The sequence below is a fragment of the Myxocyprinus asiaticus genome, chromosome 7 (assembly GCF_019703515.2).
Source record: "Myxocyprinus asiaticus isolate MX2 ecotype Aquarium Trade chromosome 7, UBuf_Myxa_2, whole genome shotgun sequence".
NCBI lineage: Eukaryota > Metazoa > Chordata > Actinopteri > Cypriniformes > Catostomidae > Myxocyprinus > Myxocyprinus asiaticus.
In genome coordinates this window covers 46,729,342-46,757,193 of record NC_059350.1, presented here as the reverse complement: position 1 = coordinate 46,757,193, position 27,852 = coordinate 46,729,342, and the positions used below count along the sequence as shown (strand labels likewise).

The 27,852-nt window shown below is 35.4% G+C and overlaps 2 protein-coding genes across 3 annotated transcripts in view; one reads left to right on the top strand and one right to left on the bottom strand.

The window, feature by feature from the left end:
- The first annotated feature begins 342 nt into the window (after window positions 1-342).
- Window positions 343-3,885, top strand: LOC127443519 (gamma-glutamylaminecyclotransferase C-like). The gene is made up of 2 exons (XM_051702205.1): window positions 343-492; window positions 2,653-3,885. Exon 2 carries the CDS (start codon window positions 2,676-2,678, stop codon window positions 3,153-3,155), a length of 480 nt encoding a protein of 159 aa, XP_051558165.1. The 5' UTR covers window positions 343-492; window positions 2,653-2,675; the 3' UTR covers window positions 3,156-3,885.
- Window positions 3,886-3,943: 58 nt separating this feature from the next.
- The window catches only part of LOC127443491 (FERM, ARHGEF and pleckstrin domain-containing protein 1-like), a 102,868-nt gene continuing 78,959 nt past the window's right edge, over window positions 3,944-27,852 (bottom strand). For both annotated transcript variants that reach the window (XM_051702159.1, XM_051702160.1), the window contains exons 16-27: window positions 25,050-25,183; window positions 21,863-21,944; window positions 18,580-18,817; window positions 18,337-18,467; window positions 18,139-18,207; window positions 16,066-16,155; window positions 14,888-14,970; window positions 12,681-12,793; window positions 10,860-11,023; window positions 7,790-7,897; window positions 5,657-5,808; window positions 3,944-5,461 (exon numbers count right to left, since the gene is read on the bottom strand). In XM_051702159.1, coding sequence (XP_051558119.1) covers window positions 5,386-5,461; window positions 5,657-5,808; window positions 7,790-7,897; window positions 10,860-11,023; window positions 12,681-12,793; window positions 14,888-14,970; window positions 16,066-16,155; window positions 18,139-18,207; window positions 18,337-18,467; window positions 18,580-18,817; window positions 21,863-21,944; window positions 25,050-25,183 — 1,440 coding nt within the window. In that variant the 3' untranslated portion in view covers window positions 3,944-5,385. The remainder of the gene's footprint in view (window positions 5,462-5,656; window positions 5,809-7,789; window positions 7,898-10,859; window positions 11,024-12,680; window positions 12,794-14,887; window positions 14,971-16,065; window positions 16,156-18,138; window positions 18,208-18,336; window positions 18,468-18,579; window positions 18,818-21,862; window positions 21,945-25,049; window positions 25,184-27,852) is intronic.

Here is a 27,852-nt window from a genome sequence, read left to right as displayed (position 1 = left end):
TTTAACTTGTATATTATATATATAATTTGATATTATGTATAATGCAACACGATGATCTCATAAAAAAGACATACTTGTCTCTATACACCAAACCACGCCTTACAACTTCCTGTGTAACCGGGGTGATGTCCATCGAAAGGGATCACCCCTATGCCCTACACACTACAAATGGCAGAGCTTTTATGCGAGTACTCTGAAGGGAACATGTCATTACTGTATGATGCACCCTTCTCTAAAAGTCTTGTGGAAGGGTCCTTTCTGATTGAGCGACCCTTCGAGTGGCGTCGCATCTTACCGCTGTGCCCTTTTAAGGGCGCAAAAATGCAGTTCGGCAGCGCCCCGTGGTCGTATTAGTGACGTCATGTGCTCGTGTTCCTTATTTGGAAGTGTTGCATAAAGTCCAGAGACATTATTGTGCAGTTTTTTTTCTTTCTAAAAGTCTAAATGACAGCCGCTTCATTTCTGTGAATGAAATACCTCTTCATATGATCGGTAAGAGAACGACTTTAATCTTTACATCATGTTTAGACTTCTGGAAGAGCGGGTCAGTTTTGTTCTGGACACGTATCCTTCTCAATACTATATACACGTTTTATATGAATAAATAGGCTTTAATCCTATTAGTTAGTATTAATGGTGCCAGTTTAGTTCTGCTTTACTACTTTAGATTCATTGTTTTGTGTGGCTGATTGTTATATTCATATAAAAAAATATTTTATATATTATATTTGATATGCTACATATTATATATTCAGGATTTCTTCATGTATTACAGGTGAATAGGCCACATTTTTATATAGCAAAAGTGACTGTGATATTAACTTTTTTTTTCACAAACTCAAAAACTGAAGGCCACTTATGAATGAAACTACTGTAAATGTTACTGTACTGTAATGTTTCATATACACCCATACTTCAAATTTACCTGTTGATCTAGTTTTCCCTGTAATTTTGTAAACGTGTCATTATAATGAGAGTTATTAATTTAAATCCTATTGGGTTTCAAATCTCCTGCACATATTTCTCTTCTAATGTACAGCTGAAGTCATTAAAAACTCATTTTTTAACCACTCCAGATTTAATATTAGCAAACTATAGTTTTGACAAGTCGTTTAGGACATCTACTTTGTGCATGACACAAGTACTTTTTCAAAACAAATTTTACAGACAGATTGTTTCACTTTTAATTGACTATATCACAATTCCAGTGGGTCAGAAGTTTACATACACTAAGTTAACTGTGCCTTTAAGTAGCTTGGAATATTCCAAAAAATGATGTCAAGCCTTTAGACAATTAGCCAATTAGCTTCTGATAGGCTAATTGGGGTCAATTGGAGGTGTACCTGTGGATGTATATTAAGGCCTACCTTCAAACTCAGTGCCTCTTTGCTTGACATCATGGGAAAATCAAAAGAAATCAGTCAAGACCTCAGAAAAAAAATTGTTGACCCCCACAAGTCTGGTTCATTCTTGGGAGCAATTTCCAAACACCTGAAGGTACCACGTTCATCTGTACAAACAATAGTATGCAAGTATAAACACCATGGGACCCGCAGCCATCATACCGCTCAGGAAGGAGAAGCATTCTGTCTCCTAGAGATGAACGTAGTTTGGTGCGAAAAGTGCAAATCAATCCCAGAACAACAGCAAAGGACCCTGTGAAGATGCTGGAGGAAACAGGTAGACAAGTATCTATATCCACAGTAAAACGAATCCTATATCGACATAACCTGAAAGGCTGCTCAGCAAGGAAGAAGCCACTGCTCCAAAACCGCCATAAAAAAGCCAGATTACAGTTTGCAAGTGAACATGGGGACAAAGATCTTACTTTCTGGAGAAATGTCCTCTAGTCTAATGAAAGAAAAAATTTTGGCCATAAAGGCCATTGTTATGTTTGGAGGAAAAAGCGTGAGGCTTGCAAGCCGAAGAACACCATCCCAACCGTGAAGCATGGGGGTGGCAGCATCATGTTGTGGGGTGCTTTATTGCAGGAGGGACTGCTGCACTTCACAAAATAGATGGCATCATGAGGAAAGAAAGTTATGTGTATATATCTCAAGATATCAGCCAGGAAGTTAAATCTTGGTCGCAAATGGGTCTTCCAAATAGACAATGACCCCAAGCATACCTCCAAATTTGTGGCAAAATGGCTTAAGGACAACAAAGTCAAGGTATTGGAGTGGCCATCACAAAGCCCTGACCTCAATCCAAAAGAAAATTTGTGGGCAGAACTGAAAAAGCGTGTGCGAGCAAGGAGGCCTACAAACCTGACTCGGTTACACCAGTTCTGTCTGGAGGAATGGGCCAAAATTCCAGCAGATTATTGTGAGAAGCTTGTGCAAGGCTCCCCAAAACGTTTGACCCAGACAATTTAAAGGCAATGCAATACTAACACAGTGTATGTAAACTTCTGACCCACTGGGAATGTGATGAAAGAAATAAAAGCTGAAATAAATCATTCTCTCTACTATTATTCTGACATTTCACATTCTTAAAATAAAGTAGTGATCCTAACTGACTTAAGACAGGGAATGTTTTCTATGATTAAATGTCAGGAATAGATAAGAGTAGTTTTTGATCTTGCAGGCTTTTAATTGCCACTGAATTGATCTTGAATCATAATGGTGAGTTTGTCATGTCTTTTATCAACAGGGCATTGTTAGTGTTCTGTTCCCATGTTTAAGATGACTCAAGTCTTTGTGTACGGCACACTAAAGAGTGGTCAACCCAACTACTACAGGATGCTTGATGCTGCCAATGGTAAAGCGAAGTTTCTTGGGCGATCTCGCACTGTGGACTCATACCCTCTAGTAATCGCCACCCAATACAACATCCCCTTCTTACTAAACGTCCCTGGGAAGGGTCACTGTGTCCGAGGGGAGATCTATAGTGTGGATGAGAAGATGCTGAAGTTCTTGGACTGGTTTGAATGTTGTCCACACCAATACCAGCGGACACTGGTCAAACTGGAGGTGGATGAATGGGTCGGTGAAGGTGAAAACAATCCAAAGGCTGGAAGTATCATTGAGACGTTTGTGTACAGCACGACTACATACAAACCAGAGTGGCTCCAGAACCCAACATACGAGAATTACGATTCTTATGGTGACCATGGACTGGAATATGTATGTCGTGAAGATAGATGCCCCAAATGAGATTTTGCAACGCAGTCTCACGAGAACTCGTAATAATTCGTACAAGATGGTGAAATCTCAAGATATCGCACGACTCGGCTAGAACGTAAAGTTAGGACCTTTATCCCTATAGATACCGACCCATCAACAAACAGAATTTCAAATCAGTATAATACAGGCTCCTATCCAACACTTTATTTTAAGAAATGAAATGTGTTTGAAAAAATGTGGTTGCTTATTTCATATTTATGTTGCTTGACAAAATCAACATCGTTATTCTTCAAACTTTGTTTAGAGACCAACATTTCCAACAATAACTCCACCTAGAGTTTTTAAGCTACATCCATGCTGAGTTGGCTAATTCTGGCAACCTGCATGAGCTTCGAGTCTGGGGCCAATATTTTGAATTTGGACTGCCGTACCCATTTCAAACGCTTGTTGTCAATCTTACATATAGCACCTTTAATGTTTTACGCATAAATCTATTGAAATTTGCCAGTAGGAACAAACTTTTGGCTTTTGATCTTTAAGTATGTTTTGTAATTCTTTACTGGAAACCAGGGTGGGAATACTGATTGAAATTATTATTATTATTACAGTTTAGTTTTTATCTAAAAATACTTAATACTTGAATAAATATGTACTGTACTACTTGCAAAACACTCCAATATATCTGGATATCTGTTCTGTTTACATGTGAGTCAGAGTTGTGAACAAATATTGAATTTTACAATAAAATAATTCAAACTCAGTTTGTTTCGTGGCTTTAGAAAACTCAAAGCACATTTCAACAAATGCAATGCATCCCATATATTTGGATTTGTTTAATCTGAACATATTCACTCACCATCAAACATACATTTCTGCCAACATATCCATATTTTTTTATATGCATTACGAAAGAAATAATTCAAATACTCAAAGCATCAACAACATAAATGATATAAAAAGAAGATTCAAGAGAAAAATGAAAATATGAAACGGTTTGGCACTTAAGCAGTTAGACAAAAGGCAGCCAGCATCCTTCAGAAAAAGAGTGAAGTTACAACAACAACATACAAAAGTAATGTGGAGTGGTTCACAGTTAGTATCAAAAAGTTTATAAAAATGACGTTCTACCAAAGAAAGAGATTCAGACACATGTCAAGAAGCCAGCCTCTTTCAAAGTCTCAAGCCAGCAGAGATGGTTTCTACTGAAACTTTACAAATCCAGCATGTGCATAGACGGTGCTCTATTGGGGGAAAATTGCCATTATTTTCATAATACAAAAAAATCGTAATGGTCCTAAAATTAAAATGATGCAATATATTTTTTTTTCCTTTTATTTCAGTGTGAAATATGACCTGAAGATGTTCTTGACAGTATTCGCGTGAGATATTTCAACCCTTATTAACAATAAATCTGGAGTCAACAATAAAAACTGACAGACAGTCTTAATTTTTTTACATCCAGTTTTTACAAGCAAATGTCCTCGTTCATGAAATGAGCAGAACAAATTTGTGTGTGTAAATTGTAAAATGATTTTTACGTAAAATGCCACATTCAATAAAACTCATTCGTAACACCCAAAATTGTCACTTTGAATTCAATAAAACGGTTCATAAAACAATTATGTAAATTATTGCACACAATTCAATAAAACCATTCGTGCATAAATTGTCACTTTCAATTCACTAATGCCATTCGTAAAACTATTTTTACATAAATTGTCGCAATCAATTTAATAAAAGCATTCGTAAAGCCATCCTTTTGAAAATCGCAAAATTTTACATAAGAATGGTATAACGAACGATTTACACAGAATTTCGTTCTACTCATGTTTTATGACCGACACCCATTGCGTAGAAGCTAAAATATCATGTCTTCTATACATTTTAAACAATTGTGAAAAAACTGGAAATGTTCCACTTTCACCTGATTAGTGATAAATGCTTATGCGTCCATCTTGTGACACTTTTACGATAACACCTCTGTTGAAGTTTGTAAATTCTGGATTTTGGTATCGACACTGACCATGATATTGTCATCTAATTACAACACTTTACATCCGAACCCATTCAAAGTCTTCTGACTTGCTTATTTCGATAAAGTTATATGATACGATATAGCACACAAGACATTTCCTACTCAAAACACGTTGCAACCAGACACTTCTTAGAACCTGATTGAGAACCTGATGTTAATGCCCAGTACAAGGTTGTTTGGGGCAGTGTGTTTCTAAAGACAGGTTGTAGAAGAGCCTCTCTTTGGTCAGTAGACGTCTTTTCGGTTCAAAGAGCGGATATGACTGGAAGAGCAGGTCGCACTGCGAATCACCTCCATCCACCTACGACAGAAGAGATATTGGTGAAAACTGGAAACTCTGTATTGCGACAACGTCACATACAACGGTTTAAAACGTTTATCGTAGTATACAGTTTTTACCGTGCAGTGTGTAGTGAGAAGTACTTATTTTCTTAAGTTTGATATAGTACCTCAAGTTATTTTTGCACTGCAATGGTCTAGCATTACAGTAACGTACCTCTCAAACGTGTACTCGCTCTCAGATCTGAAATAGTAGACGTGGGATTTGAAATGGAGCTTAAAGACATAGTCTTTATGGATGTCCTCCGACTCTGAGGGAATTGTGATGGAGTAGCCCAACAACGGAAGGCTGGCAAGAGGATATTCGTCCTTCAAAGAGACCATATAATCATGACCATATTATATATAACCAGGAACATTTTAAAATTAAAAGACTTAAAAGCTTGAAATTAAAAACCAAAGCCCAGAACTTTATTACTCTTTTCAAATAAAAACTAAAAAAATACAGTATAAAATATATTAATATAGTAAAACATATAGTAAAACAAATTATAATATAGTAAAAATATATTAATGTCAAATGATTAATATGTTTAATCAAATTAATTGCATGACATGCCAATAAATTAATCTAATGATAGTCACAAATTAAAAAAAATTCAGAGAAAGGCCCCCAAATAAAAAATAATAATAATTTAAATAATTATAAATATAACAATTCAGATTGAAATATATTGCATACAGGTAATTATGACCAATGGGTAAAGCATTGACTAGCAATACAAAAAGTAGCTTTAGAAGTCAATATACTATTTTTAGTTTTATTACCATATCACTGAATAAATCAACATCAATCCATTTTGCAGTTGACTTTGTTAATCTGTCCTGTTCTTGTGTTCCGTTTGAAAAATTTTAATAGTTGTCTACATACTAATGCCTCAGATGGATGCTTTTGGAGCACCTCGCTGGTTCTCAGCGACATAAACACTGCATTTGAAGGACGCTGAGTCAAGTTAAAAGTAGTTGAAACTTTGAAAATCGCATCTCGAGTTCCCTGCATTCTGTTGTGCTTCGTCCAGCTGTCAAGAACTCATTCTGTGGCTGCACTGCTTTTGAGGTTTGTTTAGGCATGCAGACTGCCCCCTACTGATGTGGCATGTTAAAAAAATTAAAGTTATGTGTTTTTCAAGCTGAATTGCTTCAATAGCTTAGTATTTTTATAACGGAACTTACGTACAGGTCATGGAGCATTTTTTTTTTAAACATTTTGTAATTTTATTTATATATATATTTATTGCACTAAATTAATCAAGGTTCCCACACTTTTCAAGGCACAATTTTCCAGAACATTTTATTTGGCCAGCGAGTGTATTATTTCAGCAAAAACACAGAGGTCATGACGTATATTATGGTTATTGAATGTTTTTTTTTTTTTTCTGAATTCATTACACACATTCGTTTTAAAGCATGCGGCACATGCATATTATATATTTATTTAATTAAATTGCAGCCTTTTGCGGTCTAAAAAGCACACTAGGACATATAGGAATTTAATTTGATTATTTGTGCATTCAAACTTTTTTTTTTTTGTCCCAAATTTGTCAAATTCCTAGTTTTATAAATGCAGCTAATGCCACATTGTGGAAATCATAGGGCACTACATGTGGTAACCGTGGTATAAGTGGATGGAGATCATTCATTTATTATTGAAAATTAATTTACATCCCAAGGTGTAAAGGCCGCATCACCACGCTACCACCTCAGGCTGTGAACTCATATAAAAATAAATCAGCAGTCTGACCATTAAACTTTGTCTATGGTTTACAACTCATATGTTTTGTAGATAACAAAACAGCAATGTTAGAGAGAAAAAATCGTATTTTTAACTATATCAATACTTAAACTATTTAGTCAGAGCAAAGCAGATGAGCAGAGAATGTACGGTACAGGGCTTATTTCATGGTTTCACAACGATTTCCTGATCGTTACCATGTTTTTGTACATTTAACAAAACCATGTTAGCCATGGTCCCACTTTATATTAGGTGTCTTTAACTACTATATATACTAACATTAAAATACACACTATACAATGTACTTATTGTGTAAATAATGTTGTTCTGCAAAATCCTCACAAGATTCACATTTGCTGCTACTGAGGTTGAGGTACTGGTAGGGTTAAGGGTTAGGGGTTAAAGTTAACAATATAACTACAGATGTAATGAAATGCAGGTACTTTAAATGTAAGTACAATACAATGCAACAACACTTATGTACATAATAAGAATCAAATACTGAACTGGGTCCAAATAATTTATTCATAACAATTTTTAGGGAAGAATATTTCTCACCTGGTGTGTTTTGTAGAAGAACAAACTGAAATTGGTGAAGACGACCCACAACTTCTGCCAACCATTGCTGTTTTTGAACTTTCTCAGCAGATTGCCAGACAACTGATTCTGAAGAATAAAGATGAAAGCAATTGACAAAAAACTGCAACAGAAAAAAGCAACACTGGGGAAAATTACTACTAGCACAACCAAGGTCCAAAATTAACTTCTTATGACAATAAAACTAGCTTAACATCTGGTTAGCCACTTCTGATGTTTAAACATCTTTAATTTTATTTGTTAGTGAGAGTTTAACTATCGTTCTTACATTGTGATTGCCAAAAATAAAAAAACAACGTATTTTCATGTTTTTACGTTTCTAAACCAGTTATCATTTATTTACTGGTATTCATTGCATATGTAACTTGGTGAGTGTCAACTTCGGACCCTGGGTACAACAAAGATATGACTAACAGCACAAAGTTTAAACAAGTTAATTTTAAGAAAACATTTCACTAGGGGCCTGGGTAGCTCAGCGAGTAAAGACACTGGCTACCACCCATGGAGTCGCGAGTTCGAATCCAGGGCGTGCTGAGTGACTCCAGTCAGGTCTCCTAAGCAAACAAATTGGCCCGGTTGCTAGGGAGGGTAGAGTCACATGGGGTAACCTCCTCGTGGTCGCAATAATGTGGTTCTCGCTCTCGGTGGGGCGCGTGGTGAGTTGTGCATGGATGCCGCGGAGAATAGCGTGAAGCTCCACACGCGCTGTCTCTATGGTAACACGCTCAACAAGCCACGTGATAAGATGCGCGGATTGACGGTCTCAGACGTGTAGACAACTGAGATTTGTTCTCCGCCACCCGGATTGAGGCGAGTCACTACACACCACGAGGACTTAGAGTGTATTGGGAATTGGTCATGCAAAATTGGTGGAAAAAACACTATTAATAGAACATCTACAGTGGTAGGAAAAAGTATGTGAACCCTCTGGAATGTTTCTGCATTAACTGGTCATAAAATGTGATCTCATCTTCATCAAAGTCACAAGTATAGACAAACACAATGTGCTTAAGCTAAAAACACACAAACAATTATAGTCTCTGAGTGTTTAATGGGATGTGTTCAATAAAGACATGACAGTGCTGTGGAAAAAGTATGTGAACCCTTGGATTTAATAACTGGTCGATCCTCGTTTGGCAGCAATAACCTTCAGCTCAGCCATATTCTTAGGATGTGTGTGTAAATGGCTCTCTTGATGTCATTCCACAGCATCTCTGTTGGGTTAAGGTCTGGGCTCTCCAAAAGTTGGATTTTCTTTTCTTTTTCTTTTTTTTAAGCCATTCTGTAGTGGATTTACTTCGATGTTGAGGGTCACTGTCCTGCTGCATCACCCAACTTCTACTGAGCTTCAGCTGGCACACAACCACCCTGACATTATCCTGTAGGATAAACTTGGGAATTCACTTTTCCCTCGATGATGGCAAGCAGTCCAGGCCCCAAAGCAGCCCCAAATCATGATGCTCCCTCTACCGTACTTCACCGTTTGGATGATGTTTTCATGTTGGTATGTGGAGCCCTTTTTCACTGACTTTTTCCACAGCACTGTGAATGTTTAATGGGATGACATTGTGCTTTGTCTATACATGTGACTTTAATGAAGGTGAGATCACATTTTATGAGTAATAATGCAGAAAACCAGTTAATTCCAAAGGGTTCACATACTTATTCTTGCCACTCTAAGTCCTCTTCAGCCAGTTTTCAGAGGTTAAAAAACTTAACATAATGTCTGATGTCCTTTGTGCTGTTGGTAAATACCTTAAGAACAAAAAACATTCAACCAAAAAGAGAGAAACTAAAATAAAGAGACACCATGACAACCCAAAGCACAGTCAGTATTCAGAGGGTACGACGAAAAGTTTGTCATTTTGAACAGCATGACGATTGTAAAATACTATAATATGACCAGTTAATAAATGGGCAAAGATGTAAAAAGTCCAACTCGACTTTCGAATGATGCTATTCAGTTACTAGCAAGTAGCATGTAACATTTAACAATACAGTCCTATAAGTGGCATAATACTTTTATAAAAGTAGCAACAGCAGCAATATAATCAAAGACCAGTGTTGGTAGGTAGCCGTATATGAAGCGGGATAATGAGCACTCATATGGTCATTTTCGCAACATAAACACACAGACAGAATTTAGCTGTTTCTGGAGACTCTGCAGTCTCTTTCTTCTCACATAACATTATTTCAATTCAAATCAACATTTCATGTCCATTCATTTGTTTATTCGATAGTTAGTTGTCTAATAATCGGTGTAATGTATAGTCAGCCAGTCGTTATCGCAAAATTAACCTTAACAGAGTGACAAGGACCCAGTCGTGGCTTATTCAATCAGAAGTTGGAAACAATTTTATAAGTGAAAATATCATGCAGCATTGCCAATTTCTATAGTCAAAAACATTAATGAAGCCTAGACAGGTTCAGGTTCATGAATAAATCCTATCTGCTGAGATTTTGCATATTAACTTCGTGAAAGACTTGAAATGTTGTGGGTCAACTAATGCTACTCCCTTAAACTAATCATCACAAACCAGTCAGTGCAAATTTACTGCTGTTTTACCTCTCTACTCCGGCGGGTTTCACTAAAGGAAAGGCTTTGGGCACGATACCAACACACCAGAGAGAGGGCCACCGGCCCCTGAGCCCTGAGAGGGGCCGCAATGGGAACCTCTGAGATTCTGACTGGACTTGAGTCCTCTAGCATAGCAGGGAGTTAAAACAGAGACAGAGACAAGAACACAGAGAGAGTCACAGGAGACATAAACAAGACTGGGTTTAAAAGGGAGTCTGGACAGATTTTGAATTAGGAGGAAGTCACGATTCAACAATCTGAAGAAGAGAGAACATTGAAAGGAAACCAGATGACAGCAGGGAAGAGGAAGTCAACAAGTGTCTGAAAACTGAAAAAATGCATTCATAGGACAAGAGAGAGAGAGAGTGTTAAACACAAACACAGAGGAGAAACTGAGGTAAGACACGTAACTAAGACACTCTAAGTGACAAAACGACAACTATGCTCCGGTACCTCTAAAGCTACGCTAAAATCCACCATGGATACGCTGGTGTTGCGATGCCAGCACACGTGAACCGTGGTATTACCACGGTGAGGTGCCTGCCGCTCGAGCGAGGTCCGTGAGGCGCTCAAGTCATCTTCTGATTCCTGGTCGGCACTAGATTCATCAGGGCATTCTGGGAAATTTGGAAAGAACGGTCATTTAACAAGAAAACAATGAAAGTTTGCAATCTACCGAAAAGTACCATTGTTCTGCCATTTGGCTTTTGCACATGTGCCATGAAAATATCATGTTTCATATATGTGCCAGAAAAACCACAGTGTGTAAACATGTACCATGGTTTACCATGGTTTATGGAAATTTACCATTGAAAAAAACATGTTTTTTAAACTAGTAACATTGTAAAAAAGCTTTTTTATATACAATTGTATTGTAAACCATGGATTTTGGAAATGTACTAGAGAAAAAACTGTTTTTTAAATGTAGTACCATTGTAAAGCATGGTTTTTCGGAATTTACCATTGAAAAAACATGGTTTTTAATATAGTGCTATTGTAAACCATGGATTATGGACATGTACCATGGTAAACCATGGTTTTTGGATATAGCTGCATTGTAAACCATGGTTTTTGGAATCTACCAGAGAAAAAACGTTTTCTTGCATATATGGTACCACTGTAAAACCTTGTTGTTTTTTTACATATACCATAGTAAAGAATGGCTTTAGGATATTTACCATTGAAAAACTATGTTCTTTAATATATTACCATTGTAAACCATAGTTTTTCCAATGGTAAATATACTAAAACCATTGTTTACGATGACATATGTCAAAATACCATGGTTTACAATGGTAATATAATAAAGAATATAGTTTTTCAATGGTAAATGTCCTAAAACCATTGTTTACTATGGTATATGTCCAAAAAAAAAAAAACATGTTTCTTTCCCCCAGATATGGTACAATTGTAAAACCTTGGTTTTTTGACATATACCATAGTAAACCATGTTTTTTAGACATATACCATAGTACACAATGGCTTTAGGACATAACTGCATTGTAAAACCATGGTTTTTGGACATATACAGTACCATAGTAAACCATGGTTTTTGGAATTGTACCATTGAAAAAAAAAAACATGTTTTTTAATATAGTATCATTGTAAACCATGGTTTTTGGAAATCTACCAGAGATTTATTTATTTTGGACACTATATATATATATATATATTGGATATACACCATAATAAACCATGGCTTTTGGAAATGTACCATTGAAAAACTATGGTTTTTGGACATAACTGCATTATAATCCATGGCCTTTGGACATTGTACCATAGTAAACCTTTGAAGTCCTTTAATGTAAGACTGACAAGAGAGGTCTTTCATGAGGTAAAATATTAGACACAATGGCAAAGAGCAAAACTAAACACAGTCTATACATTGAAATCAGATACATGAAACAGGTCACAATATCTGAACAGTGGGTAAACAGTTCATCACAATGATGTATAGTATGTCTAGACTATAGAAACAATATGTTAAAGAAAAGCAGCACTTGACTTGAGTTTTATAGCTGCACTGGAACCCTGTGAAATGTGATGCTTATAGTCAGTGCAAACACAGAGAATGTAGATTTTTGCATTATGCAACATGAAATGATTAATATCACATTGTAAACAAATCATTCATCACATATGCCAAACAAACAGCAACATTCAAAGAATTGAACCATATTTATCTGAAACAAAACGTATTTTTTTTTTTTTTTTTTTAAAGTTCAGTACTATCATGTGCTTCATTCAGACATGAGAAAAAAAATCACAACTTACTGCTGTTAGTGAAACTACTGGACAGGAGTTCAGATGAGGGATCGTTGCATTTGTCTGCCAGTTCAATGGCCATCTTGATGTCCTCCACCCACTTCTCCATCTCAGACGCTGAACTGTGAAATGAGAAAATTAATCCTATAAACCTTATTTACTTTTTTAATACACATTCCTGGTCTTAATGTGAACAGTCTGACATTTTTAAACATCTTATCTCCAACCACCTGTCATTTAGAGAACTATCCGTTTAAAAAAAAAAAAAAAAGAAGACAATAACTATGTTTCCATCCAAGGGTTTTTTTGTGACAAAAGGTGTAGCGCATCAAAAAGTTTACCGATATAGCTGATAGAAACGCAAATAATTGCTAAAATTGTCCACATAATATTTTTCTGTTTAACTCTAGCGCATAAACTCTATGTTGATACTTTGAATGTCGCGAAAAACTGGTTTGGAAACACTTTTTGACGAGAAAATAGGCATTAATGCAAAAATGTAGTGTCACATGACAGAATTGACCCCAATCGTTAGCCTGTGTTAATCATGATGACAAGGTATCAGATCCGACGCTGCAAACACATCAGCATCATGACACTTCCAGGAGTGCCAACACAAAAATCTCGTATCATGCACCTGTTATCGACAAGTGCAAGGAGAACAAATGAATGGCCACTCTTTGCGATTAATTTAATCACGGTAGCCATCCGTTTATTTATAAAAGTTGCTTTTCCACACCATTCAAAATAATAGATGGCAGTCATGGAATTCGCCTACAATACCAAAAACATCATTTCTGTGTGCAAAGATGTTTTAAATGAAAAATAAATACACAATACTAGGAGAAAAGCTTCAGTGTGCTTTTTTGGAACACGAACAGCCCAATTCTATACAATTATTGTTTAGCTAATGCAAAATTCCCTGTATTAAATAAATTACCAAACGAATAAAGCATTAAATTAAAATAAATAAATAAATTGCCAAATAAATAAAGCATTAAATAAGATAATTAATTACCAAACGGAAAAAAAAAAAAATAATAATAATAATAATAATAATAATAATAATAATATATATATATATATATATATTGTTAGGCCTATATAATTGCCTTTTCTGTACACAAACTTAAATAAGCCGTACCCAGTTCTGTAGATGAATAAAGTCTGAATGACATTCTCAGAATGTTCTAGACTTTTTTCAAGACTATAAACTATCAGAACTATTTGTCCAATGCTGAGTTCACTTTCAGAAAACGAGCTTTTGAACATCTTAAAACTTTTAAATATTTTAAATCTACCCCTCTTTACCTCGGATCGCATTTGCTGAACTTCTTCAGAAAATGTAAATTGCATTATGACGCTAAAATTAATTTGAGATGACAATCAAGTTCAGTTGTTCGTTAAAAGTTGCTGGAGAAATATGTGGGACATAATGCAGTTATGATGGTGATGCTTTAGATTAGATGATTGTTCAGAACAGCCTCTTGAATATCAGGAATGTATCATATGTAAACTATGATATTACACCGCATCAGTGTTTCTTTAATAGTTGTGCACACAGCATATACACATCGATGGATGATCCTTATACTAAGACCTAAAGTTTCCCCCACTACTTGGTGCAGGTTTCCAGCTTGAACAGGGTCATGAAGATTCACTTTCAGGTCGGAACCGGTGTCAACCTGCGACAGGCGCAACATCAGGACCAATATTACAGTCCTATCAGAAGGGCAACTGCTCCCATTGCAATTCCTCCTCTTCTGATTGCTTTTATTTGTGAAATTAAAATCACAGTAAGCTGGCTAATTTCAATGAATTGTCTCAATACTCTCCCCATTTTAACAAAACTTTGGGGGAGACAATTTAGGGACATCTGGGAGGCGAAAGGTACAGGATTAGTGATAAACACACATTTCTGTATGGAAACAGTTTAAGGGCAGATTTCTTAAGCAATAAACCAAAACCTTTATTAAGCATGACGTCATCACGCACACCATTTGTATCGATTAAAGGCCATTTGAATGGAAACAGGCAGAAGACGGCAGATTTCGCAAATATTTTGTTATGCATTTTCACTTTGTCGAGATCAAAACAACACAAAAAGTGGATGGAAACTAGGTTAATGACAGGTCTATGGTCAGTTGTCCCTGTAATAACTGACCAGTTAAACTCTGAACGTGTAAATTACTCAGTAACACTGCTGGTCAGTTTACCTGGCGGCCACGACGACAGACTGTCGCTGTCCAAACAGAGTGAATGAATGAGGGACGCCCCACTCATCTTCACTCTCATGAATCTACAGAAAGACAGAGAGATGATAGATTAACCCAACAGTTAGCAAGAAATATACTACCAAAGTTATACATCACCTTTATGGTTAATCTCTACAAAAACATGTCTGGGACATATTTAACTCACTTTTAACATATAAAAATAAATATATAAATAAATATATATATACATACACACACACACACACACACACATATATTTAGAATAAACAAAATTAAGCCTATTTTTAGGGCCATAAGATGTTTTGTATTGTTACATTATTTTCCCCAAAATTCTTATTAATGTACTGTGAAAAAATGTCATTCTCATTCCCATAAAAATATGGCAATGTAATACAGTAATGAAAATCATCCTGCACAAACACAATGATAAAAAAAGCAATTTAAATATATAAATTATTAAAATAATACATAATTTAATATATTATATTAAAATAAATATAACATTTTATATAATATGACAAATTTAGTATATTAAAAAAAAAAAATATTTAAAAATATTTGCATAAATTCAAGTACAACAAATACTACCATAATGCACAGTACTTTAAATGTATTTTAACTGAAATAAAATAATAATTTCTATTGGCATTAATGCACTAATTAGAATGAACAATGTGCTTAAACGTTATGAAAATAATGTCATAATGCCAAAAAAATAAATAAATAAAATAACTTCATGGTCCTAAAATAGCTTCATTTTCTTTAATTAAAATATAATACAGTATGTTTTTGTTTTTTTGATTTTGGGGTCAAATGTGACCTGGACATGTTCTTGACATTCTTTATCCTTTTGCTTTTTGTGCTATTAAAAATGATTGATTTATGGCTTATAATTATATGCAAGGAAGTGCTTTTAGTCTAATTAGTCCAATGTGCAATTAGTAACTACAGGTGGGGGAGCTTTTGTTACATCCAAAACAAACAGTTTGAGTCCATTAAATAGAGGGGATTTTAGTTATTCATTTATTGAAACAATGATGCCATTTGAATATGGTAAGTTATTGTCAATGAAATGCAAATGATGTCTGTTTATAGACTTTAGAATAGAAAGAAAGTTTACTGTTTATGACTTATTTAAATTGGGACCGATTACCCACCGTCATTCCATAGAGAGAAAGTTGGCCGTGCACTTTGAACTGATTGGATGGCGTCATTCCTCGACTCGTGTACATCAACACGTCATTGAACTACAACCAAATCAAGAAAAGAGAAAAGGGAATCGTTACATCTTCACTATGATTTTATCTCTAAAACTGTGTCATTTCTGTGCTACTAGTGGCAAAAAACGGAACTGAAAAAATAATGATTGTTTCCTAACAGATTTCCTAAACACTCCCTTCATCTGCCATTGGTCATAAACAGATAGTCCCGCCCCAAGCTCATGCCATTTGAGACAATGTTGTTGTGTCGGGCTGGATGGGCCTCTCAAACAATCTGAAAAATGTTTTTTAGTGCCACAGTATTTACAGTTTTCAGGGAAAGATCGGCTTACTTATAGTTGTTTCTGCATATTAAGCTGGAATAAGAGAAAGTATTAAATATCGAAAAACTTACACATTTCAGCTTTAAAACTAAAAGTGCAGAGTATTTGTAATGATCAAACTGAATCCAGCCATAGTAACAATAAACCTTACAAGGTACTTAACAAGTTACTTTTACATTACTTTTCTAACCAGCTGATGCTCTTTATCTTTCGGGGTTGCAAGCCTCAAAGTAGTATTTTTTTGCTATGACCAAGTATTTTTCACCCTGATAGAAAGTAGTTAGCAAGCAACAACTGCAGCCTGTTGAATAAAAAGAAAGAAAAAAGAGAAAAGACGTGACGCTTAAAAAAAAAAAAAAAAGAAATTTCGGAGAGAAAAAAGACAAGATGCTAAAAAAATGAAAAATATAAAACAAAAAAGATAAAAAACTAAAAGAGAAGATGAGATGTTGAAAAATGTGAAAAATTGAAAAAAAAAATGTGAAAAAAGATGCAACAAATAAAAAAGCAACAAAACAAAAAGATAAAAAGAAAAAATGAGATGTTTAACTGAAAACAAAAATAGAGAAAAAAGAAAAAAGACAAGACGAGATGATTAATTTTTTTTTCAAAATATCAAAAAACAAAAAAGGTAGATAAAAATTGAAACAAAGAAAAGATGAGATGCTGAAAAAAACTACAGAAAAAAGTGAAAAAGGACAAAATGCAGAAAAAATTAGAAATAGACAAAAGAGAAAAAAACTAACTAAAAATGAGACACTTGCAAATGGGACAAAAAAAAACAGAAAAACTTTAAAATAGAAAGGAAAGAAAAAAGCTAAAAACAAGATACTGAAATTAAAATATATATATATAAAAAAGATAAAATAAAACAAAGAAAAGATGAGATACTGTAACAAAAAAAAAAAAAAAAGGAAAAGGAGGCAAGATGCTGAAAAAAATAATAAAAAAAAATAGACAAGAGATGGGGGCCTGGGTAGCTCAGTGTTAGAAGATGCTGACTACCACACCTGGAGTCGTGAGTTCGAATCCAGGGTGTGCTGAGTGACTCCAGCCAGGTCTCCTAAGCAACCAAATTGGCCCGGTTGCTAGGGAGGGTAGAGTCACATGGGGTAACCTCCTCATGGTCACTATAATGTGGTTCGTTCTCAGTGGGGCGCGTGGTGAGTTGAGTGTGGTTGCCACGGTGGATGGCATGAAGCCTCCACACGTGCTATGTCTCCGTGGCAACGCGCTCAACAAGCCACGAGATAAGATGTGCGGGTTGACGATCTCTGACGCGGAGGCAACTGAGATTCGTCCTCCACCACCCGGATTGAGGCGAATCACTACGCCACCACAAAGACTTAAAAGCACATTGGGAATTGGGCATTCCAAATTGGGGAGAAAAAAAAAATTAAAACAACAAAAAAAGATTTTAAAAAACGCATAAAAGAAAAGACGCTTAAAAAAAAGAAGCTAAAAAGACGTGCAGCAGCGCAACTGTCTGAGAAGTCTGTCTACCACGTTTACATTAAAAATCAATGGGGAAAAAAATAGCAAAATGGACTAATATGGTGTAAATTCAAAAAGAAACATATTAGTTTACTTGTGACTTCCAAAATGTAATCTGATTATGTAACAAAATTCCTTGTAATACGTTTCACCAAATACTGCTGATGACTGTGTGAGAGTGAGCGGCTCTTACCAGAAAGAACATTCTCTGCTGTAGACCTTTTCCAGAGAGTTTACTGAGACACCCGAGCCTGATAAACTCCTGCCAAAACAAACAAAACCAGGTCAATGAGAGACGCACAAATCTTCAGTGTATACTCAAGCATTTCTAATAGCTTGGACCTACTACAACAGATCTTCTATTGCGTTGTTAAAGTCCATGAAAACTAACCCGTCCAGGAGCAGCAAGATTGTCAAAGCCAACGAGATCCTTCTTAAGTTCAAGAAGTTTCTGGAAGTTCTCCATCTTAATGAGGGTGCCTTGGAGCTGCACTACCATCTCAGAAATATCAGCGAGCGCAGCTGGAAAACAAACAAAAGACAAATGGTTTAGAAGGACGTCTCGTCATAGACAGGAAATACAATTGGGTGAACTATTCCTTAAGATAAAAGACGCAACGGTCTGTTCTTGTACCTCGTGAGTCTCTGAAGTCATCGTGTGTCGGTGGGTAATGTTTGCACAGTCGCTCCAGGATCTGTTTGTAGTGCAGGAGCCGATGCAGTGGCCGCAGGAAGAAGATGTTGAGCGGCAGATAACAGACCTTCTGCAGCTCAAAGTCTCGACAAAGTCCTTCAAGCTTCCTGGAAGAGCGACACGTTTTCTCGAGCTCCAGCAACGCCTCTGAATGTTTCCGAAGATGTGTTGTCAGCAACTGAGAAAGAGCAAATTTATCGAGTTATTTCAACTTTCATTAAGCTCCGCACACACTGGTTACTGTTGCTAGCTCAAGCTTTGTGTTTCCTAAGAATGAATTGGAGATTTCCGTGAAAAATTTATTTGATTATCACAAAAATTAATTCTGACACGTCCCTACTTTTCTTTAAAAAACAAAAAGTGAATGGGGTCAATCCCTAAACATTAAAATGCTCACGGTTTCAAACGTATAGCCACAAGACGTAAACAATATGCTTGTTAACATGATTTCACTAACTTTTTCTATGCAAAGTTATAGCCAATTTTACTTTGTTGCTATGACGACGTAACACCTTAAACCCTAAAATGACTGTAAAAAATGTTTAAACAACCTTACAGCTCAAATAATACATAAGTTTACAGAAAAATTTAAAAATAACTTAAATTGTGTGTCGTTTGGCATCTGAGTAGGACATGGTGTGACTGTAGCTATCTTCAGCCCAATCTCTCTGTTTGATTGAGGACTCTGGTTAAAAAAAATAAGGCTGGGCACAGAAATGCATCTATTCTTCCACTACAAACTCTCCAGACATGTTTGTAAGTTCTTTTCTCTGGTTTGTCTGCAGCTGTGTTGTGTTTTCTGTTGTTAATATTGCTGGTGGTCCCATTGAAGCAAAGCAAAACGAGTTTTTGCTTGAACGCCCAACCTCACGAGTGGCAGTGCTCTTGTGCAAAGAGCTCTAAAGCTCACGTGCAGACTAATGAACATGCACAGGAGATCAACGATCGGTAAAGAGTTTTGCTTAATAATGCATTAGATTTTGGTTTGTTTCTCACCAAACCATATTGTATTCCTTCAGAACAATCATGAGCCTCATGGAATAATTTATTAGACTTAATAGTTTTGCGTCCTTCTGAAGTTTGAAGAGGCGGTCACCATAAACTGTTATTGTATGACATCACTGACAACATGTTTTCACAATTTCTCCCTTTGTGTTAAGAAAAGAAAGAAAGTCACACAGAGTTATAACAACACAGGGGTGAGTAAACAATGACTGAATTTTCATTTTTGGGTGAACTAATCCTTTAAGTAAATTGTTAATTTACGCAGTTAAATGATTAAACGTTGGAACATCATTTTACTATATTTAAAAAAAATACTGTACAATTCCATTTTAAACTATCCAAACAGACACACACACACACACACACACACACACACACATATATGTTTTAAAATAAGAGAAACAGAAATTCATCATCTTTTGCATCACATAATACACAGAAATATTGATGAATTTGACTTTTTTGTACCTTAACAGGGCAACGTATCCTGGGAGATACAACTCATAAAATCCAAAATATATCAAATATATCAAAAATTCCTTTGATCACATTTTACTTCAGTCCAAATGATATAAAAAGTAATACGATTTTCCACTCTTGCCTGTTTTAGGGTTAAGGCATTTTAAGAGAAATAACTTGATATGATACAGTGACGGCTAGAGGTAGACTGATTTATCAGTTTTACAGATTAATCGTGCCGATAGTTGCTTTTTGGAACTATCAGTAATCGGCAAAAACTATGTCAATAGTTTCAGATGATCGCGAGTGAATACGAACACATTTGACGCATGCCCACTAGCAACTTCTTTGTGATACTCCTTTGGTAGAGTCAATGGCCAGCGCATGTGCCAACAACGTGCACAGATGATGAGTGTGTCCGTGAGTCGAGAAAATCTGGCCAACACCAAAGTTAAGACATTTTACAGAGAAATGACTTGATTTTCAGCATCTCATCTTTTCTTTTCTTCTATCTTTTTTTCAGCATCATGTTTTTTATTTAAAAAAATTTTTTTTGGGGGGGGGGTTTCCCCTTTTCACGGAGACATAGTGTGGAGGCTTCACGCCATCCACCACGGCATCCACGCTCAACTCACCACGCGCCCCACCGAGAACAACCCACATTATAGCGACCACGAGGAGGTTACCCCATGTGACTCTACCCTCCCTAGCAACCGGGCCAATTTGGCTGCTTAGGAGACCTGGCTGGAGTCACTCAGCACGCCCTGGGATTCGAACTAGCGAACTCCAGGGGTGGTAGCCAGCGTATTTTACCACTGAGCTACCCAGGCCCCCTTGTTTTCTCTTCTCTTTCTTTTTTTTCTCATTTTTTCAGCATCTCATTTTATTTTTTCCCTTTATTCTTTTTTTTTCTAATTTTTTTCAGGGTGAAAAATACTTGGTCATAGCAAAAAAATACTACTTTGAGGCTTGCAACCCCGAAAGATAAAGAGCATCAGCTGGTTAGAAAAGTAATGTAAAAGTAACTTGTTAAGTACATTGTAAGGTTTATTGTTACTATGGCTGGATTCAGTTTGATCATTACAAATACTCTGCACTTTTAGTTTTAAAGCTGCAATGTGTACGTTTTTCGATATTTAATACTTTCACTTATTCCAGCTTAATATGCAGAAACAACTATAAGTAAGCCGATCTTTCCCTGAAAACTGTAAATACTGTGGCACTAAAAAACATTCTTCAGATTGTTTGAGAGGCCCGTCCAGCCCGACACAACAACATTGTCTCAAATGACATGAGCTTGGGGCGGGACTATCTGTTTATATGACCAATGGCAGATGAAGGGAGTGTTTAGGAAATCTGTTTGTAAACAATAATATTTTCAATTCCGTTTTGTGCCACTAGTAGCACAGAAATGACACAGTTTTCGAAATGAAAACAGTGAAGATATAACGATTCCCTTTTCTTGATTTGGTTGTAGTTTAGAAAGTTACGTCACGCATACCGTGTGCTGAGCGATCCGCAACGCGGATATAAAAGTATACAAATATACTTTGGCCTTTAGTTAATGGCAAAATCCACTATCAGTCGACCTTTAGTGAAACAAAACAAATATAGCACAGTTTATTTTTTTATCCATCCATCTGAACACTTTAATAACTCACAGGCTTAAAAAATGAAAGACAGAATTAGGTGGAGAATTTCACAGCTTCATGAGTGATATCAATCTGGTCACAGAATGATCTTTTGTAAATGTTCTGACCTTCAAACCCTGAATGTTCTTCAGCATGACGTCTCCAACACGCTGATAGTCTCCTTTGATGTGAGCGTTTGATCTGCCTTCCCTGAGAACAAAGAACATAATGAAATTTATTACATGTCCATGTTTTTATAATATGATTTAATTACTAATTCTGTTGATGTTAATCGGACTTTCTTTCAGGATCACCCAGAAGAACATTTTATGTTTTATTTACTGTAACATTGTCTGTATAGTGCATTTTTATGTCCTTTTTTATCTCGACAGTCCTCATCAACAGAAAAACAACCTGAACATTCTTCAACATATTATCTCCTTTTGTGTTCCACTGACGAAAGAAAGTCATACAGGTTTGGAGGAACATGATGGTGAGAATTTTCATGTTTGGGTGAACTATTCCTTCAAGTCCTTTACTGAAATGCTCATGTTGTCCAGAAGATGTCACTGTAGAACATTTCTGCACCTTCCTGAAAACCTCAAAATTAATGAACTCAACGTGCTCTATCGCACAGTTGAACGTCCCCCTGTTCCTTCAACACATGGAGCTGTCACACCAGCCACTGAACACAAAAAGCTCGATTTATCTTCATGTCTTTGAACAGAGGTACAAACCGGCTCCTCACGCTGAGTTTAAATATTACAGTCACGCTGGAAATATAAGACCGGTTTTGAAACAGAACACAGGAGAACATTCAGAAGAGCTTCATTAGTAATTGTCAAGTCCAAGAGCATTTCCAATGACTTTCACTCCAAAAAAGGTGTGGACGCACGGGTATATTGAGAAGAATATATTCTAGAAAATATGTACAGCTAATTTTACGGGCATAATTGTTTTGTTTTTGTGTGGGCCCAGATATATATATATATATATATATATATATATATATATATATATATATATATATATATACACACATACATACACACATACATACATACACACACACACACACATACATACATATATACGCATATATGAATTTAACACTAAGTTTTATGTACAAAACAGAAACATTTACAAATCATTTATTAGTTTTTAATTTACCATCACAGCTAAAAAAAATATTCACATTTTTGCTTGAAAATGATGGCATACAGTAAAAAACATTAATGATTCATATTATTTCATGTCACATTATTTAATTTTTTAATTTCATTTTATATATATATGTCAACCGATAACCAATTAATCGGCTGATAGTTTTTAAAATGACTTACAGCATGTTAAAAAAAACTTTAATCTTTCCTCACTATGAATGGCACAAACACAGAGGCAACAAGAGTCCAAAATGAATAAAATTCCAGATGCATTTTATTTTGTAACCAAAATCCTAATAAAAAAAATCGAGATTTGGAGCATAACGTGGAAATATGTGCAAGCCCGAAATTCACATACTTATTTCGATACTCTTCTTTTGAAATGACGGACACTTGGCTCTGTTACAATGCTCTCTGTTTTTTTTTTTATTAAAAAATTAAGCTTTTTAAAGCTAATATATTCACCAGATTAAGGATTCCGCGTGTAAATATGTTGGAGACGCGATGTGCTGATGGGGCATGTTTCCATATAGTTACACTTTTCTTTTCATGCCCTCATTTCAATTTAGAACACGAGTTATCTGATCAAAATAACCAAATTTGCAATGAAGTGAGGATAAAAATATGGATGAATGTTGTTGGTCAGTAATTGTTTTTATTTCCCCTCTAGAGGCCGCTGTTCTGGAGAACCAAGTTGTTTTAACTGTAGACTCCTCCAGCACCGGACACAGAGGAAAACAAAGAAATAATAATTTAAAACAAAAATTAAAAACTGGCAGCTACAATCGGTGTCTATTTTTGCCGATAACCAAGAGTTCCAAAAAGCAACTATCGGCACAGATTGATTGGTAAAACCGATATCGGTCGATATACAGTATATATTTATTGACTGCCCTGTTAAACTAGCAAACCATAACTGGTGAAGCTGGTTAACAGAGGAAGTCTTACTGGTTAAGCTGGGAGCTTTGTGGGGACACCAGCATCAAATTAAGCAATAAGATACGGCAGGTCGTGCTATACAATAATGTGAATATAGGACATTGTTATGCACGATATTCAGCAAAAATTTACTTAATTGTAATGAAAATAATGTGACAATGCAAAAAATTGCAACAGTACAAAAACGGGCTTTATTTCCTGTTTCTAAAGTTGAGAGATTCACCAGGTTGTGTGTTATTATAGAGGTCTGCATGGGCTTTAAAATGAAACCCGACCCATACCCAAGACCACCCTATCCGGCCCGAAAGATACCGTCAGATTATAGGACCGAACCCGACCCGAAATTGCTCCCTATCTTTATAATTTCTTCTCCTAGCAAGTACTGTTGCAATAGGCTGTATTTTATGTAAGCATATAGGCAACATTCGTAACAGTATTGAAACAGTAAACATATACAGTTTTAACAAGGCACGGCAGCCCCTCAAAACACTAGAGCAGAAGGGAAAAAAGCATTGAATTACAGTTTATGTGCTGAAACTTCACTTGGTGCAGAACAATCTGGAATAATACAAAACAATGCAACAGTCCCCTCTTTACAGCCTGAACTTGTTCAGAACGTTGAATCTTTGTGACACCTGCGCTAAAAACAATCTAGACGTTTTTGAAAATTTGAAGTTCTTTTTAACTTGACATGGTGTTTAAAATGTGTCAGTCCTGCACGAGATGCTGAAGAAACAGCGAGACGTGGTGCAACAGTCAAAGACATTCATCCAGCATGTGTTTATTTAGGAAAACAATGGGAAAACAGAACAGATGTGCGCAAAAACACATTTGGTGCGAATAGCCCCTAACTCGTCCGTTCGCGTGTGAGTGAGAGCGTGTGCGTGAAACATGTTGGCCTGTTTCTTTTTTTATTAATTACAAACCCGAACCCGAAGTCGGACTTGAAAAACCATCGGGCCTGGGTTGGGTTGCAGACCTCTATGTTATAACATAATGGTATTTCAGTCATGCGATGCTGAACAAGAAACAGCCATGTAGATTTGATGCAGCGTAACTGGTGTTTTGTTATTTATTCATCATCATCAAAAAGATAAATCACTAATTTAAGTGTGTGTCTGGTTGGCACAGTTTGTACGTACACTCTGACACAATCAATTAACTCTTGCCTTCAGCACACACACACAAACACACATTTCTGTGAAGTACTCACCATTGAGCCAGTCGCTGCTCCACATCCTTCAGGAAACTCTCATGGAATTTGTACACAGGTTCAAAATTGGCAAATATGAGACTGCTCAATGAATCTGGCATGGCTTCATCTTTCCCAACAGTCTTCTGAAAGCACTGAAATTATAAACACAGAAAAGAAAAAGATAATGACACGCATCTCAATTAAGAAACTTGCTCGATGTCCAGACCACTGAAAATATATACGTCGCAAGAGATTGACGTGGTAAATCTAAAATGTTCCCGTCATAATCAATAAAGCTGTCTAGATGACAAAAAATATCTGTTAGAAATTAATGGAACAATAAATTATATTAAATGTTTATTAAAATAAATTCTTATTACAATACATGTATTATACAATAATACATTCTATAATGAATGTAATGAGGATTATGCCTTAAAAAAAAAATCTGCCAATGGAAATACTTTGACAAGAGTATTATGGATATCGCATTTATATATGTATGCACACACACACACACACACACACACACACACACTAGGGCTGTCAATTTAACACGTTAATTCAGTGCGATTAATTATACAAAAAATAATGCGTTAAAAAAAATTACACAATCATGTCCCCAGACCGTAATAAGGAATATTCCTGAGCAATTCAAGCTTGTAGTACCACCTGTTTTCTCCAGGGGGCAGTAAGCAAAACTCCAGCTGTATAACGCGCAGCTTATACAGACAAAGAATAAAGCACACTTACCGACAGCAGACAGCACAAGATGAGAACATGTTCTTGCGTTCAAACACAGCTTGATGGAGTGCAAATCCGAAGGCAGCGATCTCAAAACATGTTTTTCTAAGTTTCAAACTTCATTTAACTTGGCATAGTGACCTAAAAATTATACGTTTATGATGCAAGGCAACCGAGATGCTCCAAAAGTGTCCGTCTGATGCAGGTGCACATTGACGCGTCCATAAACAAGCCTTTATAATAAATCTCTGACAGACTGACAAATTTAACTGCAAAATGGATTGCTGTTCACTGTAGACCAATGATAGGCTTATGTTCAATAATATGGAAATAAACAATATATTGTATTATAAAGCCACTTTTTGTATTGTCTTTTTTAATGCTTCACTTGTGTGCCAAAATAGTGTTATACATTTTAATTATCTGTATTATTTTTTTTAATAATATATATATATATTTTTATAATTTAAATATAACTATTAATAATTATTTAATTATTATATATTGAATTATTGTTATTTGAAGGGCTTTCTAAGCAAATATTTATGTATGTGATTAATTGTAATAATCGGCATACCATGTAATTAATTCGATTAAATATTTTAATCGATTGACAGCTCTAATATCTATATATCTATCTATCTATATATATAGTATACAGTATATATATATCTATACATATATATATATATACAGTAATATATATATCTATCTATATATATATATATACATGTATATATATATATATATATATATATATATATATATATATATACACACACATGTATATATATATATATATATATATATATATATATTCAGAAATATTAATATTTATTAAATAATATTTTGGGGTAAACAAGTTAAGCACTTAAGCTCTTTTAGGCATGCTGCTGAAAATGTGTTGTGCACTTATTACAAAAGTAAAACACATTTTCACAAACTCGTTTTTGATTTTCTTTAAGGATATTCTTTTATTATTTTCTGTGGAAATCAGTACGAGAGACTAATTAATTGCAATGGACTCTTTCACAGCCTGTGATGACATGTTTGCACCTTATTTAGCAGCGTAACTATAGCAAACTTTTTTATATTTTCCATTTTTTGATTCATTAATGTAAATTAATAATGCTATTCTATTTTACATACTTTGCCTAGCATGAATAAAAAAACAAAAATAGTCAGCTTCTGAGGGAGTGACAGTAAATTGTATTTCTTTCTTTTGACTGCTGTCCTCCTCTCTCTGTTTTTAACCTCTTTTAAAAAAGTCGTGGAAGTGCAAAAGTGGATTTCTTCTTTTGCTGTTGGAACAGACGGGAACACAAAAATAATATTTGCTGTGGTCTTCATTCACCGTTACAGAAGTTTACCCTGCAATAGTTTACTTCCACGTTCCAAAATGCAAGATGTGAAATGGGTCCACAAAGCTTTTTTTGTATTTAACCATAAATATTTCTTTAATGGGAATTTTGATTCTCAGTTATTTGATCTTGTTTAACATTTTTTTAAGATTTTTTTTTTTATATATGTAAATCAAGACAAAAACAGTGCATACTCAAAGTGGTGTGCTTCCAGTGTAGACAGCTTCATTGATTATAATAGGAGCTGTGTAGTTTTGATCAAATATTGAGTTAGAGTATGTGCTGGAGCTGTTGAATAGATGCAGCTGTAATAACGCGAGCTGGTGGGTGTGACGGTCTGATCTAAAACATCAACCTCACATCCAGAAGCCAAAGAAAATATTTATGAGACGTCTAAATGCAACAACCTGCTGCTTTTGTACGCTCCCCTGTAAAACATCAAAGAATCGACTTACACTGCCAACAGATAGACAGGAGACAATGAGAAACAGAAGAGAACGGAAAGAGTGAACAAAAATGGAAAAATCTCAAATCTAAACTTTATATTTTTAAATGGAAAAAAATAATTCAAAATGTTCTGATTACTTATATATTTCAGTGTCCAGTGTAATCTGATTACAAGTAATTAATTACTGTACTATATAAATTTTTAGTCAAAAAAGAAGTGCAATGCATTACATTTAAAATGATTATAATCATTACAGTTACTTATGGTC